The 24,687-nt window shown below is 43.8% G+C and overlaps 1 protein-coding gene across 7 annotated transcripts in view; it reads left to right on the top strand.

Moving 5' to 3' along the window:
• kmt2cb (lysine (K)-specific methyltransferase 2Cb) overlaps positions 1-24,687 on the top strand; it is a 60,722-nt gene that overhangs the window by 30,736 nt on the left and 5,299 nt on the right. For 2 of the 7 annotated variants that reach the window (XM_017471549.3, XM_017471544.3), the window contains 29 exons: positions 209-351; positions 2,348-2,522; positions 3,044-3,148; positions 3,398-3,445; positions 7,956-8,087; positions 8,171-8,203; positions 9,180-9,329; positions 9,595-9,733; positions 9,967-10,217; positions 10,312-10,385; positions 10,506-10,712; positions 12,286-14,133; positions 14,347-14,660; positions 14,753-16,401; positions 16,568-16,679; positions 16,772-16,850; positions 17,893-17,956; positions 18,063-18,295; positions 18,391-19,908; positions 20,014-20,214; positions 20,758-20,928; positions 21,093-21,234; positions 21,357-21,504; positions 21,884-22,062; positions 22,166-22,296; positions 22,382-22,598; positions 22,798-22,934; positions 23,191-23,289; positions 23,421-24,588. In XM_017471549.3, coding sequence (XP_017327038.1) covers positions 209-351; positions 2,348-2,522; positions 3,044-3,148; positions 3,398-3,445; positions 7,956-8,087; positions 8,171-8,203; positions 9,180-9,329; positions 9,595-9,733; positions 9,967-10,217; positions 10,312-10,385; positions 10,506-10,712; positions 12,286-14,133; positions 14,347-14,660; positions 14,753-16,401; positions 16,568-16,679; positions 16,772-16,850; positions 17,893-17,956; positions 18,063-18,295; positions 18,391-19,908; positions 20,014-20,214; positions 20,758-20,928; positions 21,093-21,234; positions 21,357-21,504; positions 21,884-22,062; positions 22,166-22,296; positions 22,382-22,598; positions 22,798-22,934; positions 23,191-23,289; positions 23,421-24,588 — 9,867 coding nt within the window. The remainder of the gene's footprint in view (positions 1-208; positions 352-2,347; positions 2,523-3,043; positions 3,149-3,397; positions 3,446-7,955; positions 8,088-8,170; positions 8,204-9,179; positions 9,330-9,594; positions 9,734-9,966; positions 10,218-10,311; positions 10,386-10,505; positions 10,713-12,285; positions 14,134-14,346; positions 14,661-14,752; positions 16,402-16,567; positions 16,680-16,771; positions 16,851-17,892; positions 17,957-18,062; positions 18,296-18,390; positions 19,909-20,013; positions 20,215-20,757; positions 20,929-21,092; positions 21,235-21,356; positions 21,505-21,883; positions 22,063-22,165; positions 22,297-22,381; positions 22,599-22,797; positions 22,935-23,190; positions 23,290-23,420; positions 24,589-24,687) is intronic. The other 5 variants (XM_017471547.3, XM_017471546.3, XM_047156702.2 and 2 more) reach the window with 5 other exon arrangements.

The raw sequence follows: 24,687 nt of genomic DNA, 5'->3' as shown, positions 1-24,687 counted from the left end.
TGTCAAGGAATTTATTGATTAATGATTGTAAGGTTACTCTATTTTAAAAAGGGTTTTCAAATGATCCATTGGTTCTTAGTAATTTATTCACTGATTCAAAAAATGATTAATTTTTACAAAAGTAAAGATTCGTTTTGCGGCAGTTCTGACTAGTGTGAAACGGTGTACGTATACGTGTTGTTGATGGCGTTTTGCTACGGTTCCGCAGGCTGGGCCGACCTGATGCCCGATGTTCCGATGGACGAGAAACCTTCTATCTCAGGTTTCCCTGAAAATCCTGAAGTCAAAGTGCGGAAGCGCTACAGAAAGAAGAAGACCAAGCTGGAAGAAGCTTTTCCTACATACCTACAGGTACAGCCAGCAGTATTATCTAAATTTAAAATTCCACCTCCCATCCACGCCCATGTACACAAAGCTCCGCCTCCCAGAATCTCCATAGCTCGTTCACGCTAGTTAGCTTGCTAGCTTATTTTCCATAGTTCTGCTCGCCTAGCTTTAGCGCCTAGTTCACTCTTGAGCAGTAAAGATGAGGGTGGAGTTAAGGAAATGTGGGGGCGTGTCAATAGCATGACTGACAGGAGTCGATACGATCTACTTGCACAAAGCTAGTGATGATACTTTAAAGTCCACAAGCGTTCTTTTTTTACCACATACGCACGCACACACACACAAGCACACACACACAAGGGTTTCCGAAGGTATTGCTAGGCAACTGCTTAGCTAACCCGAGAGAAAGCACAGCTGGGGTTCGTACCCATCTAATGGAAGCTGACGTGAGGAGTCCACAGGGAACACGTGATGACGTCCTTCCTCCTCCTCCTCCTCCTCTTGCTCCTCCATCGCTGCTGCTGCAAATGGACGCCTGAAAGCCATGCTCAGCCATGACGAAAATGATCCAGCAGTCTAAATGCAGAAAAGAAGGGAGTGCGCTTAGAGGGCGACAGAAATTCTGAGATGCATTAAGCTAATACTAACTGTCAGCGCTAACTCTCTTCTTCTTTTTTTAAAATAAATGATTGAAAATGAAAGCTTTTAGCATTTACTGCTGCGACGGAACGAGTTTCCACAATCTGTCCATCCTTTAGCTTTATTATTTTTTTACTAATTGTGTGAATTTTACTGCAACTAACAAATACCTACGTTATAGCCACCACTTCAACATAACGCACTAAATCTGATGCTTAACTCAGTTCAGTAAATGTGGTATCAGGTGCTGAAACTCTCACAGTTAGTAGAAATGAAGCTAATCATTTAGCGCAAAGCACAAACCTGTTATGGACAGTGAAAAGTCACAGCGATATCGAAAACTAGACTGGGTTATCAGGAATATGAACATTTCTCTCAGATGTGTTAGTAAATTACAAAAATAAAAAGTTGTTCTTGTACTCGGTAGCCACGTTAGCATTTGTAGCTCCAGTGTGAAACAAAAGAACCAAACTTTTTTTTTTTTTTTTAAAGCTCCAAACATTTTTTTGCCGAAACAAGTTCTCAAGTAAAAATGTTCACTGGAGTGGAAATATTGTGAATCTCTAAAATGTGCGCTTTTGCTGATTTACGAATCCCAGTGAACACTGTTGCTAGGCAACTGTGGAAAACAAGTGCTGAAAATCCCCTTTCTGTGACTGGAAATGAAGCTAACAGCTTAGCTAGCTAGCACATAGCTGTTATAGACAACAGAAAGGCACAATGACGCAAAAAAAAAAAATCTAGACAAATCAATCGGGAATATCAACATTTCTCTCAGATCTGGTGTTAAATAACAAAAAAAAGACTGTGTTTGAATCCAATTACTGTTTAACTGTGTGCTGTTTTTGATAAGTTATGAATCTAAGACGATATTGTCGTTAGGCAACACTGTTGCTGGCAATCTCACTGTTACTGGAAATGAGGAAAGCTGTTTAGGTAGCACATAGCCATTGTGGACCACAGGAAATGCACAGCCACAAAGAAAATTAAACAAATCAGTCGTGAATGTCAGCATTTCTCTCAGACGTGGTGTTAAAATAATTTTAAAGAAGACTCTGTTTCAGTAAAATTGCTCTGTAATTATATTTAGCATCAACTGCTGTGTGTTTCATTGTGTAACTCATGAACATGGTTTAGCTAGCTAGCACGTATCCATTATAGACCTCAGAAAGGCACAATGACGCAAAAAAACTAGACCAAGCGATCGGGAATATCAACATTTCTCTCAGATGTGGTGTTAAATTATGGAGAAAAATCTTCCTTTTTAGTAAAATTACTCTTCAATTACAGTTAGCATTAACCGGAGCATTACTGTACATGTGTGAATGTAATAAACATCTCTTTAATCTCTGTATTCTCACTGTGTGTGTGTTCATTCTAGGAGGCGTTCTTTGGTAAAGACCTTCTGGATAAGAGTAAGCAGAGCAGGCAGGAGACCACGGGCCTGTTAGAGGAGGATAAGAACAGGAAGCAGCAGAACCCTGGTGTGCTGAAGCTGCCCTCGAACCCCTCACTCAGCACATCAACACCACATCCCAGTAAAGCTGCAGCACCACGTAAGACACGCGCATACTTTTTTTTCCCATGAGGTCCTAAATGTAGGTGCACGTTAATAAGTTTGGCTAGGATCCGAGAAAACGGCCTCCTTTTATTGATTCAGTACGGCTTTCTTTTCCGTGTCACACGCTGGGTTTTGTTTAAAATGCATTTACACCTATGGCTTCGTTCATATCTTCGTTCTCAGATTAGGTTAGCAAAGCGAGCTAACCGTGCTAGCTCACGTACGCTCACCAGAGGCGCCAAAGGTGTCTCCAAGCTGTATTTTCCTTCAAAACCTCTCTATTAAACCTCTTTATTTAATGAGAGGTCGTTTGTATATATAACGGGGACTAACTAGAGGTAGGAACTGAAGTCGTGAGCGGGGAACTGAAAAAACGTTGGACGTCGGCCTCGAGCCACGTGCTTGGGTTTGTCGCTATGTCTGATCTGCGTAGAATTGTGAAGAGATGTCACTTTTGAAAGCGTTCAAATATTTCATGTGGGAATTTCGTCTTAAATCCGCCGGTTTTATCGGCAGGGAGTTGCGAGGAGCCGCTGGTGGATCTGTCCGAGGTGCTGAAATCAGACACCGATCTTTTGGGAATGTTGTCTGATAACATGGGCAAACAGAGCGAGGAGTCCGGTAGGCCAATCACAGTCACTCTGACATCATCGTATTACTGCTGTAGCTCTGTCCCGCCGAGCGCTGTGTTTTCCTTCTTCGCTCGCTCTCACTCGATCTGTTTTGGGTTCTGCATGCAATCCGTTTCACTTTAAAGTTATTTTAAGGTTTATCTCCTAAGTTGATTTCTTTCTTTCTCTCTGTTTTTTTTTTCTATACCTCATTTCTGGTTTATTTCTCACTCGTTGTGTTTGGTTTGGGTCCCTGTAGGTCTTGATTTTTGCCCTTTCCAGGTTGACTGCTCTCCCTCTCCGTTTGGTAAGAGCTTCAAAGCCCAAATCATGTTTTCCAGCTTGTTTTTTTATTTGATTTTTTTTCCGTTTTTCTGTTTAAAATCATTTTCTAAGATGTGCTTTTCTTGATTTTCCTACAATGCCTTTGACCAATCTCTGAGTATCCTTACTGACATTAGCACTGTTTGTTCAATTACAACTGCTCAGTTAATGCTAATTTCTAACTGGACCCTTATGAAACTTTCGGTGTTATGCTAGCCTCAAGTGATAGTATTTCTAGTGAAAGATACAGATGTGTGATATGTATATTAGATATATCATGTATGGACATCAGACTGGTAAGTAGAGGGCAGGAAATTTGTCTTTTGGTTCAGAAAACATGGGTTGAAAGTAAAAAATAAATCGGAATGTAGGTTGTATAGTTTGGGAATTAAGGTCCATGTCTAGCATTGTCTAAAAAACATATGTGGGTAGTTTAGTCTGGAAAATGCCAGACAGTGTATATATAAGCGGTATATGTTTTGAAAGTGTGGTGTGTAAGTAGTATAGTCTGGAATAAAACAATATGTAGGTCATATAGTCTGGAAAATATGGAATGTAGATACTACTGACTGGTGTAATGTGCAAAATGCAGATTGTAAGCAGTATAGTCTGTTAAACAACTGTATGTAGTTAGAGTAGTGTATAAAATACGGTATGTGTGTAGTGTAAAAAATACAGTATCTAGGTAGCATAGAGTATAAAATACGGTATTTAGGTAGCCTAGTGTATAAAATATGGTATCTAGGTAGCGTAGTGTATAAAATACAGCATGTAGGTTGTCTAGTGTATAAAATACTGTATCTAGGTAGCATAGCCTGGAAAAAGTGAGCTGAATTTATGACACATGAAGAAATTTACAAGATGTGAAATGCATTGGCCTTCAAAATAATTCTTATTAGAACGGTCATAGCAGAGCAGTCCATACCCACATAATAATTTACACAGTTTCATACATTCATTTAAACCGATATACCCCCTTCACTATGTTCAGGTTGATTTAGTTAAAGTAAGCATTAACATTAATGTTCACAAACGACTCTACACTCTGAAAAGCGTAGCCAAGGACACTCCATTACCAGCCAAAACAAGAAAATCTGTTCTAGAGGGTACAGGCTCTTAAGCAAAGAGCTGGCCTTCCACATTCAGGCTTTCAGCTTGGCAAAGAATAGTCCTGTTTGTCTGTTACAGAGCTATAGAAGGCCTTGGCTTCACAAATACCATGGATCAGTCTGCAGCGTTGGATTTCAGAATGGGCCTAGCTTTTATTTTATTAACTTCACTGAGATATTATTGACAGTTGGAGCCAAGGTTTTATGTCTTCTGGCTGACACTTTATATAATATAATCCATCTCAAGGTTTTTTATTGTGTCACCAGAATTCATTATAGTTCCAAACACATCCCAACACCCCACCCACGACCCCACACCCCCCGACAGAAGCCAGAAGTGAAAATGAAATAATGCGTGCGTTAAGACATTCAAAGTTGTCATTTATTTCATTTGGCAGACGTTTTTTTCTTTTTTTTTTTTGTCGATCCAAGCAAGACCGAATCCAATCTAAGCATTCAGCTGAGCAGACGAGAGCTGAGGGCTTTGCTTCCTGGCAGTTGTGCAATTTGCCTTCTCAACCTTCTGTTCACAAGTGCTTTATATTTATTCGTTAACTACCGTAATTTTCGGACTATTGAGCAAACCTGAATATAAGCCGCACCCACTAACTTTAAAAAGAAAAAATTTTTTGTACATATATAGGCCACACTTGTCTATAAGCCAGAGGTGTCCACGTTGTAACATGAGATATTTACACAGAAAGATGTTACACAAAGATGTTTTTAAACTTTTAATTAAATACGTACCGTAAATGCTTTTCTCCGAACAGTGCCGTTAACACGGCTGGTTAAAAAAAATAAAAAATACAGTTGCCTACAAGGAAAAGTCATTGATTGCAATCTTCATCTTCTTCCTGCGCACTAAAACCACTAAAGTCGTCTTCAGTGTCGGAATTGAACAGCCTCAGAATTACTGGTACTTCGTCACACACTTCCTCAGTCTCTCTTTCGTTGTCGCTCTCAATGTCACTTACATCTCGAGGCAAATTCGCCCTTGAGCTTGTGCTGTCCTCTTCATCGCGCAGCAGTCCAGCCTTTCAAAACCCATTGGTGATGGTAGATTTTTTGACACTGCTCTACGCTGTTAGGATCCAAAGGCAGACTTGAGCAAAAGTTGCTCTTCGCATGATATTTCCTTCTTCGACAGCCAGATCGATCGCCTTTAACTTGAAAGCTGCATCATATGCATTTCTTCGTGTGTTTTCCATGCTGAGGGTGTGTGCATGAAGCACAAAATGACTGATCTGAAGAATTTAGTGTGAGTGCGTGTGATTTAATTCGAACAGTTTCATTGGTTCACTGTGACCTGTTCGGTAATTTCATTGGTCCGACGTGACGAGGCTAAATGTTTTGACGGCATGAAGCTCGTTAGCCCGTAAAAATCCATAAATTAGCCGCATCATTGTTTAAGCCGCAGTGTTCAAAGCGTGTGAAAAAAGTAGCGGCTTAGAGTCTGGAAATTACGGTATTTAATTGTTGTAGTGTTGCACTAAGCTGATAATTTAGTTAAAGGCACAATTTTTTTTCTTTCTGTATTTATTTAAGTTTTACCTCAGGTAGAATCAATCAGCCAACACATACTTGTAGTTTTTAATCAATGCAACTACATTAGCCTCATAGCTAAAGTGGGACATATAGCACATTTTAATTGATTTCGCCAAATTATTGCTTTAATTTGTTGTTATTCAAAATTGTATTGGTCTAGAAATTCTAGTAAGGCTTAATTTATTTTGCTTCTAAAACATAATATTTATATGGACAGTTTATGGTTTTGTGATAAAATCTCTATCATATATATTTTTAATATAACTTTGATATAATTCCACTGCTTTCAGTACAATTTGGTATAGGGTATTAAAAGTACATATGGAGTATATATCAGAAAATGTAAATTTTAGTAACACAGTCTGAAAATAACGATATGTAGGTAGTACAGTCCAGAAAATATGGTATGTATGAAGTATAGTTTGGAAACTATGATGTGTAAGTAGTATAGTGTAGTATAGGCCAGAAAATGCAGTATGTAGATTGTCAAATATAGTATGTCGTATATTAGTGTAGTCTAGAAAGTACAGTAGGTACTATTGTCCAGGAAATGTGACGTGAAGGTCTGGAAAATATATTATACATGTGATATAGATTGGAAAATATGACTTGTAAGCAGAAAATTTGGTATGGTGGTAGTATAGTCTGGGAAATACAAGATATTTAGGTAGTAATGTCTGTAAAATATGGAATTATACAGTCTGCTGACTAGAGTAAGTAGTGTGGTCGGGAAAATGCAAGATCTAAGTCCAGAAAATAAGGTATCGTCGGTACATTAGTATGTATTGGTATATAAATAGTCTGGAAAATAAGATATGTAGTAAGTATAGACCGAAAACCATGATGTCTGACTGTGGTATAATTTGGAAAATTAGAATGTAAGTAGTGTAGTCTGGGTAATAATGTGTCTAGGTAGTATAGACTGGGAATTATGGAATGTAGATATTATAGAAGGATAAATACAGAAAGTAGTATGATCTGGAAACTGCTGAATATAAATAGTTTAGTCCAGAAACTGGTATGTTGGTGGTATAGTTCAGAACATTTGATGTAGTATAGTATAGTCTGTAGTATATTGGTATTTTCTGGTACTGTTGTTGGGAAATGTGATATAAGTCTGGAAGATATAGTATATAGGCAGTATAGTCTGGAAAATACTGCGTATGACTAGAATGGTTTGGAAATACGGAATGTAGACAGGATTGTCTAGACAATTTGGTATTGTCTGGAAAAATATTGGTTAGTAGTTTAGTCTGGGGGGAAAATTATTAAGGTAGTTTAGTCTGTATGGAAATATGGAATGGTACAGTCCTGTGAATAGTATAACCCAGATAATAAAGTATGTAAATAGTATAGGCCAGAAAATAAAGTATGCAAGTAGTATAGTGCCGAAAAAAAAAGTACGCAAGTAGTGTAGTGCCAAAAATGAAGTACGTAAGTAGTGTAGTGCCGAAAATGAAGTACGCAAGTCGTCTGGTGCCTTAAATGAAGTACGCAAGTCGTGTATTGCCGTAAATGAAGTACGCAAGTCGTCTGGTGCCGTAAATGAAGTACGCAAGTCGTGTAGTGCCGAAAATGAAGTACGCAAGTCGTGTAGTGCCGAAAATGAAGTACGTAAGTAGTGCACTCAGTAAATGTGATGCGTAGGTTTTACAGTTCAGAAAATTTATATAAGTATTACGGACTAATTTTTAACTATTTATAACTGTTAACGCACAGTAATAACCATTAATAATATCTCTGAAATAACGTTAAAACCCTTAATCTTATATTTTGTTAGAACTTTTAGATTCCACTGATACAGGGAGCATTATGTGTTTCTTTTTTTTCCCCCTGCAGCTGGACTGGACGTTGCTCCTCTTACAGAAGAGGCTTCGGTTTCTTCTCAGTCAAACCAGGGACGGGTGTCTCATCAGGACGAGCCGCTGGACGGCATCCTGAGCCCCGAACTGGACAAGATGGTGACGGATGGTCAGTACGTTCGCTTTATACTAAGAGGAATTTTGACGTGTGTTTAAGAGCAACACTAAAAGCAGATCCCTTTTCTTTTACAGAATCCATTCTGAGCAGACTGTATAAAATACCAGGTACGTCTTCTTTCAGTTTTCACGCTTTTCTTGTGATGTCGATGTGACGTTTGTTTGTTTATTCACAAACACTGGCTAAACTAGCTAAGTTGCATCACACACTCTGACAGGCAGTGTATGTAACATTCTAGTTAGCTGGATTTAAACACGACGTCTGCCGAATGTAGCTAGCGAAATTTAGCAGAATTATGGGAATACTTGAAATTGAGCAACAGTAATGCTAGCTTTTTGTAGTTTAGCTAATTTTGCTAGTTAGATAGGTGGATGTTGCTAGTTTGTATGTTACACACTGCATGTGAGGTTTGATTATGGGTTGCTTGCTGAATTTGTACTTAAACATACTAGTAGAATGTTTGATATCTCAACAAATACTCAGATTGCATTGAAGAGTTGATTAGCATAACTAGCTAAACAAATGCTAGCTTTCTTTAGTATATAGTTAGTTGGATAGGTGGCTGTTGCTAGTTCATTTGCTAGCTAAATTTAGTTAGAAATATTTTTAATCGTTCAACAAGTAATTTCCCAGATGATTTGAGTAACGTAGCCAGTTAATGAATGCTAGCTTTCCACAGTTTAGCTCATTTTGTTAGTTGGATGTTAAACTTATTCAGTTTTTCCGGTTGTTTTATGTGTTATGTCAGCTAAGAAAATTTAGCTAAACAATGGGAATAAATTATTTTTTTAAATTTCAACTTTACCCTCCATTCAAGAGCTGGCTAATATACCTAGCTAGGTAATGCTATCCTTTCATAGCTGCTAGTTCATACATTAAAATTGTCTGCTTGTCAGGTCATGTTAAATTTCGTCAGCTAGCCAAATTGACCTAATCTATGGAAATACTCAGCTTGTGTTTCCATGGTTTAGCTAAATGTAATAGTTAACATTACAGATAAATTTTTTTTTTTTAAGTGTAAAATCTAGTATGTGTTGTGTTGTGCAGATGCGCTGTATGTTATAACGGCTTATCTCCTCACAGAGCTGGAGGGAAAGGATGTTGAGGACCTCTTCACTGCCGTGTTGAGCCCCAGCACCACCCAGGCCACTCAAGCTCCTCCCCAAACCCAGGGAACACACACTATACATGGGCATCCAGGACAGGGGCCCCCGCCCATCCAGATGAACTCAGGTATGTCACTTGGGCCCCATCATGTGCATCGAAGCAGCCCGATTTAAAGATTAACATGAATCCATGAGAGTCATAACATTTGCACAATTGTGCGTTTATTGTATTTTTTGTGTTTTTTTCCCCTCCCGTTAATCCCCTCCCGTACACACCGTGTTCTTTAGCAAGGACAATCTGGGACGTTTGTTAATTTGATGGATACTCCGAATTTACACATAGTAACGTGTGTAGTATTATTAATATTGCAATTTATTTTTCCCCCCTCTAGGAATGTTTCCCAGAATGCCAGTGATAAATGGACTGATGAACCCCAATCAGCAGTTCCCTCCATCACAGATGGCTCCCGGAGTGGACGTGGTGCGAAACTTCCCTCCCATGCAACGCATGCCTTTTCCTGACAATCTGAGGTGAGCATGGACACGAGGGACAATCTCGGGTTTCACGTTTAAGGAAATCTTTAAAGGACCGTCTAAAATTTGATACCTACGTATTGAACGGAGGTCAGGTTTTTTTACTTATTTTTTCGGGGCCACCCTGATCAAGACTTTGCAACAAAATCTCTGACATCCACTAACTGGTATTTCTGGAGCTTGCTGTAGATATCTGTACGTGACGCTGCGAGATTGTGTGTGTTGAACAGGGACAGGAAGTTTGGTCCGATGTCGCGGGATGCAGCGGCGCCGTGGTCCGCCACCGGTCCAGGTCCGAGTCCCTCTCCTGCTCCGGTTCCCGGTCCGGCTCCTGCAGCCGAGGGAGAGACAGATTCCTTATCCACGGCTCAGAAGAGCATGCTGAAATGGGAGAAAGAAGAGACTCTGGGAGAACTCGCTACCGTCGCCCCAGTCCTCTACACGAACGTCAACTTCCCCAACCTCAAAGAGGAATACCCAGGTGGGTGTGGTTTACTCGGGTAATAAATCATAATTCAGCCGAATGCCTCTTTATTATTGTTTTTTTTTAAAGATTGTTGAAATTTATTCTGCAGATTGGCAAACACGAGTGAAACAAATCGCCAAGCTGTGGAGGAAAGCAAGTTCTCAAGACAGAGCTCCATATGTGGTATAACCTTTGATTGAACCTACTCCGTTCTTTAATAATAGAATAATAGCCATTGTCCATTTGAGGACTCTTTGCACTGGCGCCGCGTTAACCGCTCGACTGGATGTATGTCGCTTACAGCAAAAGGCTCGGGATAACAGAGCGGCACTACGCATCAACAAAGTCCAAATGTCTAACGAGACGATTAAGAGGCAGCAACAGCCACAGACCTCGCAGCCTTTGGAAGTGTTTGATCCTGCTATTCCTCCTCTGGACCCTGAGCTTCTGTTCAAGGATCCTCTAAAGCACAAGGAATCTGAGCAGGAACAGGAATGGAAGCTGAGACAGGTAAAGCCATGCTGGGCAAACACATTTAAAAACAATTTGAGAATTGCTCGGCATGTTACTGAACTGCAAAACATTCACCTGCTTCTCTGTTATTAACAGACAGCAAACAAATTAGTTTTTTTTTCCTTATCCGTAAAAAATAAGATTATAGGCTATGCCTAGGGTCTTGTTAAGGGACTTACGGCTAAGGAAAAGGCTGCAAGGCAGGTGGAACGTGGCTATGTATAAAAAGTGCCAGCATATTTTGGTCACCGCAGGGCGCTTAAAAAAAAAGGCTTCAGAAATGGCACCGAGTGATGTCAAATGCTTATTTACCTCCTGACTGATCAGGTCACTGCTCAAGGGACCAGCATGAAAATAAAACGTAGAGGACAGAGTGCTGGTGAAAAATTTGTCCTGTTAGTGAGCAAAAATGAGGAGAAAAAACAGTCGTTGCAAAACTGAAAATATAAACCACATCCATATTTTTAGGATGCTCATCACGGGGTACGTGACGTGATGTCTGACTTTTAACTCTCTTCAAAAAAGCTCTTGATTTTCTGCCTCCAAAGCTATAGTGACGCGAAACAACCTCCCTGTCACAAAAAAAGCAAGCTAGGCTAGATAGTTAGTCGGTACTATGGAGGACTGGTTAGAGCTTTGTTTTTTTGTTGGTTTGGCACAAAATTTGTACTAGAAATCACTCTGACCAGCCCTTTTTTCTGAGTGTGAACGCACTCTTAACGATCCAGTGGAACTTCAATGAACTCTAAAGAATGTGACTTGTTCTTTTTTCTCCCATGTTTAAGTATTTCTTGGAAACAGCCAGTTTAACAAAATGTTAGATTTCTGACTGCCTTTCACACGTTATTGAATATTAAGATGTTAAATTTAAAACGAGTACTGAAATATATCAGTTCAACAGTTCCTTTATCGATAGTTACGGAAAAGATCTTGCTTCCTAATCTGTCTTGTTCATTAAGCGTAGAGAGTCATTTTTGTTTCTGCTCGGTCAGTCCAGAGACGGGCATGAAGTCTGGAAAATCCATTTCACTTAAAGCTTGTTTATTTTTTTATCACTCCATTACCCTTATGTTCTTATTATCTTCTCATCAAACCCAATCTGCTGAACAGCAGCAAGTGGGGGAAAAAAAAACGTACTGTGTGGTTGATTGCTTTCTACAGCTGTTGTAGATTAACAGTCATGGAAACTCGCTTTGCTGTAAAGGTTTCAGTTAATTGTATTGCCATGCGGCCGTGCTTCCGTTTTCTACCAATTAAGTGCACTTTTTTATGACGAGAGGACCGTTTATAATTTCTCTTCCGCACAAATAATATGAGGTAGGATTGATCTACCGTGGATAGGCTGAAACGGTACATAATTACAGAAAGTGTTGCGCTGTTTCGTTGGAAATACTCACTTTAGTGGCCTTCATGCTAAGATTCAATGAATCGTATTTGCTTGCTTTGGTAGATTTGTAGAGAGTTAGGTCTTTCGTCCATAGTTGCAATGATTTCCAAAGCATCCATTTTTAGTAGTCTGAGTGCACAAATAATTTTGCCTGTATTTAGCAAATGTTTTGTTTTATTGCAGCAAATGAGACAGAAAAGTAAGCAACAAGCCAAGATCGAAGCTACGCAAAAACTTGAGCAGGTGAAGAACGAGCAGCTTCAACAACAGCAACAGCAGCACCTCAAAGGAGGTCAAGCCGACCTAGACGGCTCTGGTAGCCTCCAGAGTCCAGCTTCATCACAGTCCAGCAACGGGGAAATGTCTCCTATGCAGGCCACTTCCAAAAATGGGTTCTCTAAACCACAAATCCCAGGAACTACCACGGCGGGTTCTCCAGATGACGTCTTTTTACGTCCACACCCTCCACCCTTGTCTTCAGGATCTCAGCCACAGTCCCCTCAGATGTTCTCTCCAGGCTCTTCTGGTTCTAGGCCATCATCACCCTGGGATCCTTATGCCAAAATGGTGGGCACACCGAGACCACCACCGGGTGGCCCGGCTGCCGTCCGTCGGAACTCTGAATCTGGGAAATCGCCAAGGAGTCTCTCTGAGGAGCGTGGGAAACCTTCTTCAGGTCATGAATCTATCGGTTCACCCACAGCCCTTAATGTTGATCCATACGCTAAGCCTCCAGACACGCCAAGGCCTGCAGGTCCAACAGACCCCTTTCTCAAGCCTATGTGCCCTCCCCGGGTGGGTCAGCCCGTTGAAGGGAGACACATAATCGGTTCTCCGGGACACGATCCATTCTCCAGGGGAGCAGTGAGAAAGGAAGCATATCCACGAATGCCTCCTGGCAAGTTGATACTTTCAGATCCCTATGCCCGCCCTCTACTTGCTCCCATCCCAGGAAGTAATGAATCTGGGTCTGTCCAGCCCTTCAAAACCCCCATGCCACCACCTCAGCCTCAGGACTCAAACGCAGCCATGCACTCAAGAAGACCAAGTGGGGATCCCTTTGAAAGACCAATGATACCCCCTCGTCCTGCAGACGTTTTTGTGCAGGGTCAACAGAATGACCCATACGCACATCCTCCACTTACTCCACATCCTGTGATGAATGAAGGCTTTGAGAATCAAGCAAGAGTTACTCGGCAACCTCAGCCTCACTCTTTTACACAGCCTGGGCCAATGGCACATCAGTCCACTGGAATTCCGTATGCACGTACCCTCTCGACCTCTAGACCAGATTTCTCTCATTGTGATCCTTTTGCTCAGTCTCCATATTCTAATCCATATGCTCGAATGCCAGGAACTCCTAGACCACATGACCCCGAACCTTACTCTCGCCAGTCTGCTGCATCTCATCCTGTCATGATGAATCAGCCTTCCCAGCAAACACAGAATCGCATGCAGTCACCCATGTCGTTGGATCCTTATGCACAGCCACCTGGGACACCACACCCAGGGGTACCAGAAAGGTTCCCCAGACCCCAAAATTACCAAAGGAATCAAGACCCATTTAATCATCCCCCTGCAATGGCTCGACCAATAGGACCTGACCCTCATGCTCAGCCAGTAGGAGTCACTCAGTCTTTACTCCATGATCCATTTGCGCAAGGCCCTAGGACACCTCATCCTGGAGGTGCAGCACAGGGTATACGACCAGGACCCATGTCCACTCAGGATGCGTTTTCACCACCTCAGGTCTTGATGCAGGATACGTTTGCCAGTCCAGCAGTTCCAGGGTCTCAGACTCCACGACACCCCAGTCTGGCAGATGAAAACAGTATGTCTCAGTCTCCGTCTAGTCAGCCAAGCCGGACTCCAGTTCATGACCCATTTGAACAGGCACCCATGAATCCTCACCCTCAGTTTGCAGAAAACAGGGAGCAACAAGGGTTGGGACATAGTACTGTAGCAATGGGACAACTGAACACAGATGTTCAAACTGTTCCACTTGCAGAAGCTGAGGAGAGGCTGAGACAGGTACAGTATGCCAAATATCACATTTGAAGAAATTTAAATGGGTTAGCTGACTTTTCTTGGTGTAATTAGCACAAACGTGATATAACACAGCTATACCGTAATGAAAGGACAACGAAGATATTTCTCGATATTTTCCGCATTTACTTGGTATCTTGGTATTTTAGTCATTTTTGTTTACAGAATATGTTCATTTCTGCACTGTTTTGGTTATAGCGTCAGCGTATTCGAGAGCTGCTTCTCAGGCAGCAGCAACAAAAAAGTGCCATTCGTCAAGAAAAGAGCCCACAGGAGCAGCCGGTGCCCATAACTCCAGGAACACCTCAACACTGGAGTCAAGACGCACGAGGTCAGCAAAATGACATATTCAACCGACCACCTCCACCATATCCTGGTCCAGGAGCTGTGAGGGGCCCTCAGAGATTCCATGGACCATACCCAGGAGATCAGCGAGGCTCTTTTCCTGATGGGCAATTTCCAAGACCCCAGTTTCCTGGAGACACAAATAACCTCAGGCAAACAGGACCCAGGTGAGTATAAGGGAATTTTAACATAACATACTATATAAAACAGAGAGTGATGGAAATTATAATAATTATTTAAAAAATTTCACCAATTGTAGGTTGGGCTTTCCCTCTGGTGTTCAAGGGCCAGTTTTAAGACCCCCCATGAATCAAATGCAAGATTCAATGATGGAAGGTCATCCGCAAATGAGAAGGTCCATGTCTATAGATCTGGGGAAGTCCTTAGGAGGCAACTCAATGGGACTTCAGCCTTTACCACCTCAAGGCATGCATATGCAGCAACACAATATCATGGGACAGCCTTTTATAGAACTCAGGCACAGACCTCCTGAGAGCAGGCTCCGGCTTCCCTTTGGACCTCCTGTTATGCAGGGAAACCGAATGGAATCACCCTCACAATTTCAGCGACCTCCAGGTTTCATGAGTGGACAAGACATGGGCTATTCGAACAATCAGGGTCCTAAATCTGTGGATTCTAGCATGAGTCAAACTCAGGGAGTAGGTGCAGACATGCATGAGACAATAAGTATGGACAACTTGCATCAGTCCAGTGTTCCGATAAGAACCGGGCAAATTCCACTCATGAGGTCAATGAGCCAACCTGCTTCAAACGAGACTTTTAGTGGAACCGTCCCATCAAATTTTCCTGCATCGTCTTCCGGACCATCAAGTGAGGTTGATTTACCCATAAATGAAGGATCTGAGGAGAAAATTGATGCGGATGAATCAGCTGTGAAGGACCTTGAAGATGTGGAGGTGAAGGACCTAGTAGATACAGATTTAGAGAACCTAAATCTTGATGCCGATGATGGAAAAGATCTGGATCTGGAAGCTAATGACCTGCACTTAGAAGACATCTTCTTGACAGCTGGGAAATTTGATATAATTGCGTACACTGATGCAGACCTAGACCTTAGTGAGGATTTGGATCTCAATGATCCCATTGATGATCACAGCGACAGCGCTGACCTCCAAAAGGAGCAAGATGAGAAAAAGCCTGAGAGTCCAAATGATGGATCCTTATCTTCTGATTCCACCTCTGCAGAAGGAAAAGCTGAGGACAAACCCGAGCAGTCGTTAGATAACATCAAAGAGGTTGATAATCAGGTTTCTTTGAAATCAGAAAAAGATATCAAAACTGAGGTCAGTGGTGGTTCACAAGAGAATTCTTGCAAAAATCAAATAACAAACACTCCAGTTGTTAATCAGGAAGACTTCAGAGGTAGCACGGATGCCGTTCCAAAACCTGGTGTTCACCCTGATTCCACTCCAGTGCTATCTAGCTTACTTGTCAACGTGCCTCCAGATAATAAACCACATAAACAAGAGAACTGTGGTCAGCAAGTGACTCTTCAGGAACCCAGCCTACAACAGGCACTTAATTCGACTCTGCTGGATCAAGGAGCCATATCCGTACAAGGAATGAATTCTGGCCTCGTAGACCAATCAATGGTTTCTGCTCAAACCGAGGGTCCATTAGACGTCCATTCGGGTTCCATGCAGGATCAACCCTCAGGTTCCGTGTTTGGAGTGGACCAAAAGGATGCTCTGCTTTCGGTAGAACAACCTGGCATTCTTCCTCAGGCCCAAGCCATGTTGTCCCAGCAGAATCGACCACTGCTACTAGAGGAGCAGCCTCTCTTGCTGCAAGATCTTCTGGATCAGGAGAGGCAGGAACAGCAGCAGCAGAAGCAGATGCAGGCTATGATCAGACAGCGGTCCAACGACACATTCTTCCCTAATATAGGTAAGCGCTGTAGTGGAATTTATCACAAAAGATACTAATGCTACGAATCACCTAAACACTTAGTGCTGGGCTTACTAAATAATCAATATATCACAAGCTTAGTTACCATACAAAGTGCACTGTCGGAATCTGTACATCTCAAATTATAGGTTTGTTTTGTTTTTAGATTTTGACGCCATTACCGATCCGATCATGAAAGCAAAGATGGTGGCCTTGAAGGGAATCAACAAAGTAATGGTTCAAAACAATATGGGAATGTCGCAGATGGTCATGAACAAGTGAGTATTTTGTCATCGATTGATGTTTATTAAAATATCCTTCCGTGTACTGCGGTGTTTGTGTTCTTTACACTTGTCCGATGTTCTTTCAGATTTCCAGCAGGCACTCAAACGGCTCAGGGGCCGCAGGATCCAGACGGATGTGTTCCTCCCCAGCAGGCGATGGCACAGGTATGGCGTTTGTTTTCAGACCCGTGTTCCTAAATTGTCCAGAAATGAATTAGCGGTGATTTAACTTAAGTCCTGTCTCAGAGGGCTGATTATTTCTCTTGCTAATAAAAGGCACGCTGCTAGGCTTAACGAACTCACATCTGCGACCCTCGATCGAAGATACGCAACTGAATCCTTCTCCAAAACTACTTAAACGTCCTGACTTACGAGCAGAATCCGATCTTATTACGATGAAAAGAGGCAGAGCTCTTGTTACTACATACTCGCAAGTCATACTACGAACAGGGTGTTTACTGGCACATCAGCCATGGCAACAGGATGCTTCCCTTCTGATACCTAGTATTAAAATCACTTGTATAATAATATCACTACAGATCACATGGAAATGAATGCTAATTTTAAATAATTTTACTCTTCTCTTTATAAATCTTAATTTCCAAAGCCCCTGGCCCAGACAGGTTTCCAGTTGAATTTTCTAAGAAGGGTTATTGGATTGTAATTTCTTTAGATGCCGGAAAAGCATTCGACGGGGTTGAGTGACATGTTTACAATTTTGAGGAAATTCGGATTCAGGGCTAAATTTATGTTTGGGATTCGCCTCCTTTACTCATCCCCTAAAGCCAGTGTTCATACGAACGATATTCATTACCGATTATTCTGCTCTCGGACGAGGGCATCGCCAAGGCTGTCCCTTATCACCCCCGCTCTTTTCTGCCGCTGTTGAGCCTCTACGTGCCATATTAAGATCTTCCCACTTATTTAAAAGAATAGTCCAGTACGGTGTCGAATGCAAATTGTCACTATACGCTGATGATTTGTTATGGTATGTAACCGATCCTGTTGCGTCTATGCCTGCTGTTTTGGGTGTTCTGGAAACCTTCAGTTCCGTTTCAGGTTATGAGTTAAATTTGGAGAAAAGCGACTGCTTTCCCGTCAGTACTGTAAGAGTCAGGTCTACCTTTTCAATTTAGTCCATCAGGGTTTAAATACCAAGTGAGTGTTTATAAACTTTTCATGATTTTCGATGACTCCCTTTATTCAGGATGGCAAACTGGCTCCATACATGACAAGACCCAGTCCTCCAAGTTTTGGTCAAGGATTCACCAGTAAGTGTTTTGGGTTATTTTTCAAAATGTGATGCACCGCCAATGACTGCATGTGTGATCAGATTTTATTCAGCTTGATTTTTTATTTTTGCGCTTCCTTTCTTAGATGAAGCGCAGAAAATACAGTACGAAGACTGGCTTCGGGAGACCCAGAAGCTTCTCCAGATGCAGCAGAGGTTTCTCGAGGAGCAGATCGGGGCTCACAGGAAGTCAAAGAAGGCCTTGTCAGCTAAGCAGAGGACGGCTAAGAAAGCAGGACGGGAGTTTCCTGAGGAGGACGCAGAGCAACTGAAACACGTCACGGAGCAGCAGGGTGTGGTGCAGAAACAGCTCGAACAGGTGATGTAGATACCTGTTTATTTTTAAATCAGCAGTATCGTAGGAGATCGTGTACGGTTTGGTCAGCAACCGGTGTCTTATTTTCTATACGTCAGATTCGGAAACAACAGAAAGAGCACGCGGAGCTGATAGAAGAGTACCGGGTCAAACAGCAGCCTCAGGTGATGCCTGGCATGTTGCCAATGCAAGGTCATCCAGGCATGATGCCAACCGGCCCTGTGAACCAACCTGTTATGGGTCCAGCCATGCCCATGCAGATGCATCCAAACCAAGCAAATATTCCCAACATGCCTGGCTGGCGTCCTGGAGCTCCAGGCCCAATTGGACCTCAGATCCCAGGTGTAATGCCTCCTCAGATGATGCAAGGCCCTGCTCCTCAGCAAACCTTAGCCAGGCCTGCTCAGGGGCAAGTCGCCGGCGAGTCTCCTCATGTGAATTTCGACGACACCAATCCGTTCAGTGAAGGTTTCCAGGAACGAGAGCGAAAGGAGAGGCTTCGGGAGCAGCAGGAGAGGCAGAGGGTGCAGCTGATGAAGGAGGTGGAGAGACAGCGTATGAAACAGCGCATGGAAATTGAGCAGCAGCAAGGCCTCCTCAGCCAGATGCCCTTCTATAACCAGAACTTGCCTCAGGACTTCATGCAGCAACATAGACCTCAGCAGCAAATGCAAGGGCCAGGATTTCCCCAGCAACCAGGGATGCAGCCTGGAATCGGAGCCCCGTCTTCTGGACCCATGATGGGAAATGGCCCCTTCCCTCAGGAAGTAAGACCAGGTTTTGGGCCGGACAACCAAGTACCACACGGCTCTCATTTTGTTCCAGGGCAACCCAGACCAACAAGATTCCCTGGCCCAAACATGGTACAACAGAATCCTGGTCAGGGTCATTCTTTTGGCATAGAATCAACTACTCCTCTTCCACCAAACTTTCCAGGATCTGGCCCATCCCTGATTCAGCTTTATTCCAACATTATCCCAGATGAAAAGACGAAGAAGAAACGGAACCGCAAGAAAAAGAACGACGAGGACTCCGAGCCTTTAAGGGCGCCATCTACACCGCACTCTGACCTAACTGCCCCGTTGACACCCTGTGTATCAGATACATCGTCCACACCCACCAGGAATCCTTTGCTCTTCGGAGATCAGGAACTGTGCGAGACCTCCCAGCCTGGCTCCTCCACCCCAGGCTCTCAAAGCAGCCAGCACCACTCGGAGCTGGAGCGACAGCTTTCCGAAGGTAGCTATTGCGGAGCGACCGAGATGAACGCGGGTCAGCAGGACATACAGGACAAGATTCTCACGAACATCAAATTGGAAAGGATCGAAGCCAGTGACTGCCATGGTCCAAAAGGCACCGAGATGAGTGTGGGTATGGGCGTCGTAAAAGTGGAAGGGGACAAGGAAGGCACGTCGCCACATCCCACAGGCCAGAGTCCAGCAGGTAGCTCAAAAGGAGAAGGAGGGAACGAGCTCCTGAAACATCTCCTGAAAAACAAGAAGACACCTTCGCCCCATTTACCTCACCAGAAGTCTGAGGACTGCATGAGATCAGAGGAGGAAACTTCAATGGACAGCAAGGCTCTTCTCAGACAGAGCTCCATAGACAGCAGTGGGGTAAAGATTTGCCTTTTTTTTTTTTTCTTTTTTTTTTTCCTCATAAGTGTATTTTTCTCCATCAGTCTCTTGAGTGTACACATTCTTCATTTGTCTTTCATACAGACCTTCTCAGACAGCCAGCTCTCGTTTAACCCTGACTTCAGTAGCCCATTGATGTCCGAGGACAAGAAAAAGCAAAGGACCAAGCGTGCACTGAAGAGTGGAGAGCGTCCGGGCCCTCGCTCCAAAAAGAGGAAGAAGGAGGAGGATGAGAGACAAGCCGTGTATCCCTCCAATGATCCAGTAATGACTAATCTGAAGCAGGTAAGCTCGAGAGAATCTCTCATACATACCTACTCTAGCTGTCTTGTAGATTACAATGTCTAGTCTTGGAGTCCCAGGTTCAAGGTTTTCCCCATCCTCAAAATACCCACCTCCAACTCTTAATAGGCTTCAAGAAATCAATCCGGTGTATTGGGAAGTAAATGCGACGTAAGTTGTTACCACTTTATATAAACAAGTGCAGTCATGTTTTTGTCACAGTGGTGAACTTGTCCATTAGGTTTTTTTTGTTGTTTTTTTGTTTTGTTTTTTTAACCTCCTGACAAATCAGATCATTGTCGAGTTACACCAATCTTTATTTCATCAGCATTCTGATAAAACTCTGCATGAAAAATTTACCATTTTACATCAGTAGATATCAAGACCGATATCAAGGCTCTGCGTTAATTAAACTGTCATATAACCTCGAGAGCCCATCTCTCTAGGCTCCTAATCTGTTTCTAATTTCTCACACTCACAGCTCTTCTTTCCTCCCCCCTTTCTCTCTCTCTCTCTCTCTCTCTGTCTGTCTCCATCTGCCATCAGCAGCAGCAGCTCTCTCTATTGCCTCTGATGGAGCCCCTGGTCGGTGTAAATTTTGCCCATTTCGTGCCCTATGGCAGCGGGCAGCTAGACGGAGAAAGCCGTCTTTCCGGTGCTTTCGGAAGCGCCTCGTTGGATGGAATGTCGGATTATTACTCCCAGCTCATTTACAAAGTATGTCATGATGGGAACCACCGCTTTTCACATTTATTTATTTATCTATTTATTTATCTATTTATTTATTTATTTATTTGACTAATTGATTAATTAATTAATAACATATCTGATTTAATTGAGCCCGGCTCATTGTGCGGAGTTTTCTGTTCTGTCTCCAACAGCAGAACAACCTGAGTAACCCTCCGACCCCTCCAGCATCTCTTCCTCCTACACCTCCGCCCGTGGCGCGCCAGAAGTTGCTCAACGGCTTTGCCACAACAGAGGAACTGGCGGGTAAAGCAGCCGTCGTGGGCGGCCATGATGGTGAGGCTCGGCGCTGAAAGACTAAAACGGATTACTGATTTTCAGGCCATGCTTCTTTAGGAATGTGTATGCACCGATTTTTAGTGTGTGTGGATAAAATATTTTTCCTGTCACCTACATAGTGACCAAAGGGCTGCCTTCGAGACCGCTGCACGTACCTTTTAAGACTGAGGAGGAGCTCTTTGCCAGAGCTCTTGCTCACGGCCCCAAAACGGTGGACGTACCTGCTTCGTTACCCACACCCCCTCACAACAACCAGGAAGAGCTGAGGTACATCTTATTGTAATACTTTTTTTTTTTTTTAAATGTCTTTTCAGTTGTCTGTCTGGTCACGTGGTCAAGTTTGTTGGAATTCTGGTATTCCAGTTGGTCACATCGTGTCTAGTCTGAGTTGTTAGTTGCTCAAATTGTTGTCATGGTGCCGTTCCCTAGTCGTTACCAGTTCTCCGTTCCAAACTGGTAACTTTTTTGCTGAGATGGTCAGCTGTAGAGGTGTGAAACTGGTCCAGATTTGGCACCAGCTCTGTCATTGGGAAAGGACCATCAGACAAGTGGAAAAAATGGTTTAAGACCGGCTTTTCACCGAATGAAAACCTTCATAGATGTTTTTTTTTCTGGTCCCTTTTTAAAAAAAAAAAATTCCGTGCAGGGGACAGGAACACTGCGAGGACAGGGACACACCGGACAGTTTTGTTCCTTCCTCGTCTCCGGAGAGCGTGGTCGGCATGGAGATCAGCCGCTATCCGGATTTGTCTCTGGTCAAACAGGAGCCTCCGTCTCCATCAGTCTCTCCAGTTGTGCCCATGTTCCCGAAATCCAGAGGGAAAGGTCTCACTTTTTTACGTTTAACATAAACATAAACATAACAGATGCTTTATAAAAATAAAATAATAAAAATTCACACTCTTTTTTTCCCACCTCATCTCTTTAGGCTCCGAGACTAAGCTGAGGGAGATTAAAACCGAGCCCTCGTCCATGTTCTTCGGCTCTCCATTCGGAACGCCGCAGAACGGCCCAGGCCTTGTCTCCATAGCCATCATGCTCAAGCCCGCTGCCGCCGAGGTGAGGATGCGCTGAGATAAGAGAAGGGAGGATTTGGTGGGAGGAGGCTGTTCATGTGTTTGAGTGAATTCTTTTGCTGTTTTAGAACATCACCGACGTGGTAGCCGCCATCGCCGACCTCATCCGGGTGAAGATCCCCAGCAGTTACGAAGTGAGCGGTGGACCGTGGCCGCACAGCAGTCTGGGCACCCATAAGGCCTTGGCGCAAGGCCTTGAGCCGCGTCCAGTGCAGGCTCACGGTGCAGAAAGGATGAACTTGCAAACAGGTGCTCAACATCAGCAGAACCGGCACCTGGATAAAAGTGAGTTCTGATTGTGTTTGACTGACGAGATTTGCATAATAAATGAAAAAAAATTTTTTCCCCCAAACTGAGAAAGCCAATGATGCTCTCAAGTCGCTCTCGAAGCCTTTTTACTAGAATCAGTGGAGGGAGGGGGGTGGGACAGCAGTCTGTCAGTTACATGATCTGAGAAAATTATTTAATTGTTGCTTGCTTACAGGTCCCATGAGAGGCAGAGAGCAATATCGGGACGGCTCGGGCAGCCCGGGTCCGAAGCCGCAGTGGTGCCGCCATTGTAAAGTGGTCATTCTGGGGGGCGGCGTGAGGAAACCCAAAGATCATCAAAACAAAGCACAGGTAAGAACATTTAAGAACATTTGAACTCCTAAATGACAGCGTCAGCATGGCTGTTATTGGACACGGATTGCATTTCAGTGTGGCACGGCTTCACCACGCCGATGAAAGTGAAATGCGGTGCTACGGGGAATTACATTAAACTCCTGATGAGTTATCAGTATTCGATTCTCAGAAAAACATTTGGTATGACTATTGGTGTCTTTACCTTTACCAAATGACGTCTGTTGTAAATTTCTTCACTCTGTTTGTGCTACAGGACTCTCAGCCAAGCTCTGACGGAGATCTGGTGTTCTGCAGCCACAGTTGTCTCATACTTTACTCCTCTTCACAGTCCAAAGGCAGCAGTGACACCAAGGTTTGTTCCATACCTGTGTTCCAAGACGATTAATAAATATCACATTGTAGAAAATCATATGATCACACTGAAGGGATTCACAGTTATGATGACAGGTGTCCGAAAGTTAAGGCTAAATATTGTGTCTCCAGGCATCTGTGGCCCTGCTTTCAGACCTGTCTGTGAAAGGAGGAAGTCCATCCAAAGCACAGCACCAGTACAACAACAACATGTCCTCTTTAGATGTCCACTGTTTGGCCCAGCTTCAGCCCAAGACTTTGCCACCTTCCCCCACTCGACCTGGACTCCATGTCACGCTTGCTCCGCTGGAGCCTCTAAAAATGCAGCCCAAGGTGGAGCCGAGTGTTCCCGAAGGGCAGAACCTCAAATTAACTGTAAAGCTCAAGCCTTGTTTGCAGAACCAGTCGGACGAGAAACCCTGGCACCTTGGGAAACACTGGAAAGGCCTGCGTTGGCGCAAGTGGACGATGCAGATCATGGTCCCGAAAACCGGATCTCCGGCGCCTGAGAAGGCGGTGGAGGATCTCCTGCTTCAGCTGAACTCGTCTCTGCGTCCTTGCCCATCTCTCCGAGACCGGCGCCGCTGTTGCTTCTGCCATCAGGAGGGTGACGGGGTGACGGACGGTGCTGCTCGCCTCCTCAACCTGGACCTGGACACTTGGGTTCATCTGAACTGCGCCCTCTGGTCCTCGGAGGTGTACGAAACCCAGGCAGGTGCCCTGATCAACGTGGAGCAGGCGCGTCAGCGGGGTCGAACTGTCTCCTGCGCCTTCTGCCAGCGCCTGGGCGCCACCAGCGGTTGCCACCGACTCCGATGCCTCAACGTCTACCACTTCACATGCGCTTTGCAGGCCGGATGCACCTTTTTTAAGGACAAAACCATGTTGTGCCACCAGCATCGGCCCCGAATCTCTGGTTCCGGTGCCCTTCTGCACCTGGAGGACCAGCAGTTGCGCTGTTTTTCTGTTTTCCGTCGCGTCTATGTCCAACGCGATGAACTGCGGCAGCTGGCGGCTGCCGTTCAGCGTCCAGAGCTTGGACACACGTTTCGTGTGGGCAGCTTGCTCTTTCACACCATGGGGCAGCTTCCACCTGCCCTGATGCCCCACTTCCACTCGTCCAACACCATTTTCCCGCCCGGATATGAGGCTAGCCGTCTGTACTGGAGCATGAGGCACGGACACCGGCGTTGCCGCTACGTGTGCACCGTTGAGGAGCGCCAAGGGCGGCCGGAGTTCTGCATCCGAGTCCTGGAGAAGGGCTACGAAGACCTACTGCTCACCGACACCACGGCTAAAGGTGTGCAGAGTGCGCATATGTACATAGATATATATATATATATATATTATGAAACTGAATTTGGTGGGGGGGGAGTTGGCGATGTGGCTATGTAATAGT

Source organism: Ictalurus punctatus, chromosome 7, assembly GCF_001660625.3.
Source record: "Ictalurus punctatus breed USDA103 chromosome 7, Coco_2.0, whole genome shotgun sequence".
In the NCBI taxonomy this organism is placed as follows: domain Eukaryota; kingdom Metazoa; phylum Chordata; class Actinopteri; order Siluriformes; family Ictaluridae; genus Ictalurus; species Ictalurus punctatus.
Note: the sequence above shows the minus strand (reverse complement) of the source record. Positions and strands in the feature narration are given on the sequence as shown.